This window comes from Sinocyclocheilus grahami, unplaced genomic scaffold (genome assembly GCF_001515645.1).
Source record: "Sinocyclocheilus grahami isolate Dianchi unplaced genomic scaffold, SAMN03320097.WGS_v1.1 scaffold284.1, whole genome shotgun sequence".
NCBI classification, from domain to species: domain Eukaryota; kingdom Metazoa; phylum Chordata; class Actinopteri; order Cypriniformes; family Cyprinidae; genus Sinocyclocheilus; species Sinocyclocheilus grahami.
The window spans coordinates 38318-47584 of NW_015505463.1; the positions used below are offsets into that span (position 1 = coordinate 38318).

The 9267-nt window shown below is 41.4% G+C and overlaps 1 protein-coding gene across 1 annotated transcript in view; it reads left to right on the forward strand.

Annotated features, from left to right (window-relative positions):
* Positions 1-9267, forward strand: part of LOC107600469 (N-acetyl-beta-glucosaminyl-glycoprotein 4-beta-N-acetylgalactosaminyltransferase 1-like) — a 53777-nt gene that overhangs the window by 16028 nt on the left and 28482 nt on the right. The window contains exon 6 of the mRNA XM_016292375.1: positions 4169-4247. Coding sequence (XP_016147861.1) covers positions 4169-4247 — 79 coding nt within the window. The remainder of the gene's footprint in view (positions 1-4168; positions 4248-9267) is intronic.

Below are 9267 nucleotides of genomic sequence, written 5' to 3' on the forward strand. Positions count from 1 at the left end.
CTTTTCATATCACTGCTATGCTGATGACACTCTACTCTACCTCTCATTCCATCCTGATGATCCGACGATAGCTGCTCGCATCTCAGCATGTCTAACAGACATTTCTTGTTGGATGACGGACCATCACCTTCAACTCAACCTGGCTAACACAGAACTGCTTGTGGTTTCAACAAACCCATCACTTTATAAAATGTTCACCATCCAGTTAGGCTCATCAACCATAACTCCTTCAAAAACAGCTAGAAACCTTGGAGTTGTGATTGATGATAAGCTGAATTTCTCAGACCACATTGCTAAAACTGCCCAGTCCTACAGATTTGCTTTATACAACATTAGGAAGATCAGGCCCTTTCTTTCAGAACATGCAACACAACTCCTTGTTCAAGCTTTTGTTCTATCCAGGCTGGACTATTGCAATGCTCTCTTGACAGGTCTTCCAGCCACTTCTATCAAATCTCTACAATTAATCCAAAACGCCGCTGCAAGATTAATCTTTAATGAGCCGAAAAGAACGCATGTCACACCTCTGTTCATCTATTTGCACTGGCTACCAGTAGCTGCTCGCATTAAATTCAAGGCATTAATGTTTGCCTACAAAACCACCACTGGCTCTGCACCCATTTAGGTGAAATTGTTGCATGTAAATTATGTCAGGGTGACAATCACTGTAAAAAAAAATAAAAAATACCACCAACATGTGTTAAACATCTGCAAGCAAAGCATAACTGACAGTGACAGATAGTAATGTGTACTTTCCATGCAACACATCAGTAATGCTTTACAATAAGGTTGTTTGTTAACATTAATGCAAACTTTTTTACAGCAATTTTGTCAATCTAGGTGTGTTTTGATATACAAGCATACCATTATTTATTCTTAATGTTTGTTCATAATATATTAAATAATTTAATCAATTTGTAGCGTCTGCGTAGGATCATGCTGGAGTGTTGGACTGTTTATGGCTTAAAAGACCCTTTTAGCCTTTTGACATTTGCATATAAATTACAGTTCTGGTCAGAGATGTTACTTGTATAGGGGTTGTAAATTGCCAAATGGTTCTTCGCCGTCAAAAAGATTAGAACCAGCCCCCACGAGAATCCTGGAATCTTCTGATCAAAAACATTCCACAGAGAGCTGTGAATGGCCAAACGAACACGCACACACCCAAACTAACACGCACACACACATACAGACATTTCTTTATTTTAGACTATAATTAATCAGTTATAATTGTATCTGGTATATGCATGTGGTGTGCACATTCCCTTTGTTAGATTAGATGAGTTACCACTCGTTATTTGTATTAGTTAAAGCCATAAAACACTTATATTCAGGTGTATGTGTGTATCTTTGGTTTAATCTATTCCAGATTATTGTTTCTTGGTATCAATGTCACCCGTTCTTCATTTCTCGGACAATGACTTACAGTATGTGATTGTGAAACGCATCATATGACTCGCACGATATTTTGGGTTAAAACTACGGATGTTCCAGACCGGCCATAAAGCATGCAAATGAGCCATAAAACAAGAGACAAAGACGATTCTCCCGCTCAAAATCCATGTCTCTCATTGGTCAGCACACACAGAATAGAAATTCTCAAAAGCGATCAGCCCAAAATAACTTTGCTCAGAAAACTTCTTCTTCGTTTGAGACAACACCTTTCAGGACTCTCAAGACCTTCCTCTTGAGTTTTATTTTCTGGCAGTTTTTACTTTCAAGTAACGTTAGTCGCTGTGGACTTCTTCTTCAGAGGAACCAGAAGTAAAAACTTCCAGCTGACTCCTCACGAACTCATCAAAAGAGCTCCGTTATCTACCGCATCCGGACTCTTTTTCAGCAATCGAAACCAATGCAAGTAACCGCTTCAAATTATTCAGATGCGTGTTTAAATCTCAGTCCCTTTTAAGGTGATTATTGGCTTCTTTGATGATTTTTCAGAGGTTGTGGTTAAGTGATGTGAAATACTGCCATTCTTTTCTATTCTCTATCTTTTCCTTACTTTGTTTCATTCTGTGTATATATGTTTTAGTTAGTTATATGTTAGATATAGTTTCATTTTATTAAATCCCTTATATTCACAACGAATTGTCTCTGTTTACTGTTCACAGTTCCAAGTCAATGAATGTTTGAACCCTTGCTACATTTGGCTAAGAATTACTGCTAGCACTGCACAAAGAAGGACAGTTTATTGTTCCGTGGCCAGAAAATAAATATTCCTTGAATTGATAAATGATTATATTGTCTGCTCGGTGGACGGACAGATCAAATAATTGTAATATTGATTCTGCTACAGTTAATTCGAAGATATAATCTAAATATTTATTATGAATCATAACCATTTATGATTCGTCATAAATATTCCCCTTTTTAGAGCTAATAAATAATAATAAACGTTACACTGCTAAATGACTAAATGTAAATATAAATGTTTTATATGTTTACATTTTGAATGTTTAAGTTCAAAGAATTGTACAGTTTAAAAAAGTTATTGCTGTTTCCAAACATTTAACACATTACATCAGATTAAAGATCAGAAAGCTCATATAACTCTCATTATTTGCTCTTGTTAAAAATAACACTTTAGCATATTATTAAAAAGTGTACTTATTACAGAAATGAGATACAGAAAGAATATAAGTGTCATGATATGGTGTAGAATGCATACGCACGATGATGAAGATGAAGGTTAACAATTTTTAATAATCCACAAAAGGTAATCCACAAAAGGAAGGCTGGAAACTCCAACAAACTAACAGAACAGACAGGAACTTAAATACACTGACAAATAAAGATAATTAAACACACCTGAACATAATGACATAATCAGACACGAGGGAAAACTAGGTCAAGGAACACATGAGGGAAGAAAACAAACTAAAAGTCTATAGTCTAAAATTAATATAATGTTTTCAGACACTTTGAATCTTGATTGATTAAATATGTGTTATATAGTATATAATAACAATAATAATAATAATAATAATAATAATCAATTACATTTATATAGCGCTTTTCCAGGCACTCAAAGCGCTTTACATTGTCAGGGGGTATCTCCTCATCCACAATATATGTATATGTACTGCCGAAGCATTCCAGGTTAACTAAAGTATGCTTTAATGTAATTTCGGTAACACTTTAGATTAGGAACACTATTCACTATTAACTAGTTGCTTATTAGCATGCATATTACTAGCATATTGGCTGTTTATTAGTACTTATAAAACACATGTTAATGCCTTATTCTAGATCCCTTAACCCAACCCAATACCCAAACATAACTACTACAACAATTACCTTACTATCAAAATGTTATTGATGGAAAACTCTTAATAGTGAATATGAGTTAATAGTAAATATGTGTTCCCTAATCTAAAGTGTTACTGCAATTTCTAAAAAAAATAATAATAATTAAAACCTGTATTTAATGTATTTAAATGGTCACACTTTACTTTAAGGTCAAATTTTCACTATTAACTATGACGTTTGACTCAATAAACTGCTAATTTGCTGCTTATAAATAGTTAGTGGAGTAGTTGTTAAGTTTAGGTATGGGGTAGGATTAAGGGATCTAGAATAATGCAGAAAAAAGCATTAATATGTGCTTTGTAAGTACTAATAAACAGCCAGTATGCTAGTAATATGCATGTTAGTTAATAGTGAGAATTGAAATGTGTTACCATTTAAATATATTTGTAATTGCATATTTATAATAAGGAAGTTAAAATTTAGTACATTTAAAATGTATTAATTGTTTACTCTTGAATAACACACTATAGTTACAATTATAATAAAGAACTTTAAATGTGCTTTAATATGTCAACACATTCTTTTTTATGATTTGAGGTTTGCCACTAGTCTTACTTGTACATCTAGCTTCAAAATCAAATTAAGTTACACTGGCTAGCATAAATAACAGAGGTTACTTCACTACTAATCTCTGCTTTTCTAGTAGTTGAACAAGACCATAGTGCTTCTTTGAGAAGGTGAGAAGGCACCTTAGTGATTCTATGGTGCAATGTGCATTTTTCATCTTTGCATCTGCCACAGTTTTTCCTTTCCTCATCTGGTCTGTCCCTCTATAGCTCTCTGAGAGTGTCCCCTGCCCTCTCTTTTTTTCACTTTAATTTTCCCCCCTCCCCCCCTGTCTCTCTCTTTTTCTCCGCAGTCTCATGTCCTCGCGGCGATACTACTTTGAGGTTTTGCACAAGCAAGATGACAGAGGTTCAGACCATGTGGAGGTGGGGGTGAGTACAGAGCTGGAGTTTGGAAAATTCTGGTAATTTACTGTCGACTTTGAAATGTCGCCAAATGTCAATAAAACATACTTTAAGTGATAGCGTGTAGAAATTGTACGTAAAACTTTTTTCCTGATACTGTTTTAGTCATGACATTTTGCTACCTTTTTACCTTTCCTCCATTAGACTGCCTACCAGGCAGAGCTTTTTGTATCATTGTACATTTATTGTTAAGTGAACAGACTGAAATATGGGATGCATCATAAATTAACTCTATGTTTAAGTGGTCTGCCACACTTATGCCTTCTACTATTTTATCTACCTCTCTCTCAATTATTTCATTACATAAAGCTGAATAAGTGGAAAGATGAAAAATGTGGCAAATTAGTCAGGGAAACATTTTCCATGGCTTACTTCACCAGGGGCGCGGTAAAATGCTTTCGGTTGGGGGTGCTGTGTGTGTCCGTGTTGGGGGGGCGCTAGCGTCACGTGTTCATCAGGATTAGGCTAATCATCCCATATAGAAAACATCACAAGTAAAATTAATCATGTTTCTAAAGATAAACATCGGTTTATTATAGCCCATGTACAATTTACATTTCAGAGATCATTACAAATAAATTATTAAATGCTAAAACTGAATAAATTTAAATGAACAAACCTGGCGTTGCATTTGCAACCATGTGAAAACAGGGGGTGCTGCAGCCCCCTCAGCACCCCTACTTCCCGTGTCCCTGCACTTCACTTAAATCTACAAAACACATACAGAGTTATTCTTGGTAATGGCCAGCTCAGAATTATTGCCGCAGTATAAACCATGTCAAATTTAGTAAATATATAATGGCTATATCCACAGCAAACAAACATCTACCAACCCACTATTTTTATAACTCATTAGTCATTAAAACATTTATAGATACCACATCTCTAACTGTTACAATATCCTCGAGTAGTATAAAAGCCTTGACCTGAAATATGTAGTGCTCTTTGATATCTTGATTGTGTCCGGAGTGCACCCAAAGGATGCAGAGTTTAACCAGTGCATTTCAGTAATTTTATTATCTAGGATAAGATAGAAAGTAAATGACAAACAAAGAGAGACAGGGGAGAGAAAAGGGGAGACAGAGCTGATAATGGAATAGAAAACAAATAGATAAAAAAAATATTAGAGCATTTTGTTGTTCCTGCTTAAGATGGGCAAAATTCAATAGTAAAACCTGAGTATGAATAGGATCTCCTAAATGGAAATATAGTTTGTAAAATAAAATAAAATTAATACAATTATAATGAAATAATAAAACTAATACATTTTATTACATAATTTAATAAATTTAGATAACAGATACTTCTGTCTCTCTCCCTGCATATAAATGTAAATTTATACAGAATGAAATATGTTATTTATCATTCTCTAATTTATTTATTTTGTCCCCTTTATTATTCCACACAGTTTTCATTGTAGATATACTTATTTTTAACAAAATTCAGCTTTGTGATAAATATAAGTAACAAAAGAGCAGGAAAATCAGCTAAGCATGGGGTACTGCAGGGTTCCGTGCTTGGCTCACTCCTTTTTTGGATTCACATAACATCTCTGGGACCTACTTTATCATCCAGGCACATAGATTTTCCAGTAAAATCAGACATGTCTTACCTAATCAAGCTGTACCACTCCTCTAGGCTTGAGTCACCCTACTTGAGTAGACTACTGCAGTGCTCTTTTATGCAGCCTTCCTATATGCACAATCAACAGGGGTGCACATAAGTGGTGCACAGGTGCGCATGCACGTCCAAAACAAAAAATATGCTGAATAATTAAATTCAGACCACGTACCATTATGGTTGACAACTGTTAATGCACAATCACCGTTTTAGATCGACTAACTGTAATGCTGTATAAGTTCCTCTTCAGGAACTCGAGCTGCGTCGGAAACGCTAGGGGAACGCCCTTCAGCGTGATGGGCTCTGAACCTCGTGTGTAATCAGACCAATAGATGGGCGAGACGTCACGGCGGGGGACGTAATGACCAGGAAGCTATAAAAGCACGTGCGGTGAGACCAGCGTCAGCTTTTGTCATTCAGCAAGCGCTCTGTGTGTGTGTCAGTCTGATATCTGTTTGTGAGTCTTATTTAGTGTTGTCTGTCACGAAATCTCAAGACAAAACCAGACACTAAGGCGAGGGCAGGCAGCGTTCAGGCTGTGTGTTCTTCCCTGCCCGCGTTACTTTCCGGGTGGGGATACACACAGTTTGTTTGTTGTCTGCTTGAGAGCAAGCACGCAGAGTCAGCTCTCGGAAAAAAAGGGAGCTGATGGCCGTTTTGGTAGCGTTTGTTACTGGCTTGCTTCGCTCTCAGAGGGCTCTCTTTGAGGAGAGAGCTTTCACTAGTGTTTCTCGCGGCGCCGGCCCCGCTTTCGCCGAGGAGGAGCGCCGGCTGTGCTCGTGGGTTTCGCGTATGGATCCGGTGGAGGAAATGTAGACGGGCGCGTCCCTATCTACTTCCTTAAGCACCAGATCCAGCGCCCGCTCTCGGGGTTTCAGAAGCCCGCGCTGCGGTACTTCCCCCCCGGGGAGAGAGCGCAACGCTCCGCCTGTCTTTCTCCGAGGAGATTGATGCGGAGGGCGTCAGAGAGCTCGCTAGTTGCACAAACACCAGTTACACAAGCATATTATGCCTGATATTATAATGAACAGCATCAATGGGGAGTGGAGCTCGCGCAGTTGGCTCTCGAGAGAAAAAAAAAGAAAAAGAAGCCCGCTGTGAAGCGCTTCGCTCTTGCCGGGCACGCTCCGAGGAGTGTGTCCGTGCCTGTGATCTTGCGATTGCAGTCCCGCTGCTGCTGAGGCACGGCGGCGACTGAGTTCGTGGGAATCGCATATGATCTGGTGGATGGGTTGGAGACGGCTCGTCCTATCTCCACCCGTGTTCCCTAGATCTAGAGCTCGTTCTCGAGGCTGGAAGCCCGCGCTGCGGTTCTTCCCCCTCTGAGTGAGAGCTTGCTGATGCGGCCATCTTTTTCTGAGGAGATTGATGTTGTTGGTGTGACTGAGTGGCTTGCGTGCTGCCGAGGCAACGCGTATATTACATCATTCGATTTCGATGTAAATCAAACTCACCAGACCGTATTTACCCCTCTGGTTGTTGACTGCATTTAATTCTGAGGAATTATTTTTCTGACTATGAGAAGTTAGATACACAGAGGCACTTGGGAAAAAATTTATAAATAAATTTTCTTGAGTGAGAGCACGTGTTTACCTCTCTTCCTCTGAGGAGGTTGAGGCGGTCAGCAGTGCACAAAAACAGAAAAAAAAGAGGTGGCCTCACGTACTCCCCTGTGTCGAGACAGTGGGTCGAGGCTATGCTCCAGGTCGAGGGCCTTGAAGTCTAAGCCGGATCTGCGGACCGTACTTAAGACTAAGAGGTCCTCGGCCAAAAAGTCCTGACGCCACTGGCCCAGGACTCATGAGGGCAGTCACCTCTGGGGTGCAGCGGGTTACACCGCATTACACACTGTCCTCAGTGCCCTCAGGAGATCGGTCTGCTAACCCTGCCGGAGTTACAGGGCACAGCGGTCTCCCGCGAGCGCCACTCTCAGTTACCGCCCGGCAACGTAGCGGGGCTAAGAGGCTCGCCACCTCCATGGAGGTCTCTAGAGCAGCGGGTTCGGTTGTTCCCTGCCGGTTCGCCGTTACAGAGCACCGAGCTGGCTGCTCGTATTACACCAGAGATCATTCTCGAGAGACTGATTCTCTTAGTAGACGTTTTGGCAGCGTGGAAACTACTGCCAAATGTGTCTCAGTGGGTCCTGTACACTGTAGAGAGAGGCTACAGAATCCAGTTTGGTTCTCCCCCGCCTCATTTCAACGGGATTACGCCCACGCTGGTGAGCCCCGAGCAGGCTCTGGTCATGGAACAAGAAGTAGTTACTCTTTTGAGGAAGGAGGCCATCGAGGTGGTCCCTCCTCATGCGAGGCAGTCCGGGTGCTACAGCCGGTACTTCATAGTTCCGAAGAAGGATGGGGGGTTGCGTCCAATTTTAGATCTACGTCACATGAACCGCTCAGTCATGCGACTGAAGTTCAGGATGCTTACTCTCAAGCAATTCGTGTCTCAGATCAGGTCTGAGGACTGGTTTGTCACGATCGATCTAAAGGATGCATACTTCCATGTATCCATCCTTCCCACTCACAGGAAGTTCCTGAGGTTTGCTTTCGGGGGCAAAGCGTACCAATATCGTGTTCTTCCTTTCGGCCTTGCACTCTCACCCCGCTCTTTCACAAAGTGTGTGGATGTAGCCCTGGCTCTGTTGCGACTCCAGGGCATCTGCATACTAAACTATATCGACGATTGGTTGATTTTAGCTCAGTCAGAGCAGATGGTGGTTCAACATCGAGATGTCGTTCTCGCCCACATGAGAGAGCTGGGGTTGAGACTAAACGCCAAGAAGAGTGTGCTTTCTCCATTACAGAGGACCACTTATCTAGGCGTGGTGTGGGATGTGACCACGATGCAGGCACGTATGTCCCCTGCTCGGATCGAGTTGATCCTTACCGCAGTCGCGAGAGTCAGAGAAGGCCGGTCACTCACTGACAAGCAGTTTCAGAGACTGCTGGGTCTGATGGCAGCTGCGTCCAACATGATACCTATTGGCCTGCTGTACATGAGGCCCCTACAGTGGTGGCCCAAGACCAGGGTGTTCTCCCCGAGGGAAAACACGCTTTGCATGTTCAAGGTCACACGGCGATGCCTACGTGCCTTGGACATGTGGAGGAAACCTTGGTTCTTGGCTCAGGGCCCGGTGCTGGGAGCTCATTGTCGCCGCGTAATGCTAGCGACAGACGTGTCCCTCACCGGTTGGGGAGCGGTCATGAGTGGCCACCCTGCCCACGGTCTGTGGAGTGGTCGCCATCTCACGTGGCACATCAACTGCCTGGAGATGCGGGCTGTGCTTCATGCACTAAGACTCTTCCTCCCAGACCTAAGAGGTCACCATGTGTTGGTGCGCACCGACAACACAGCGGTGGTCTCT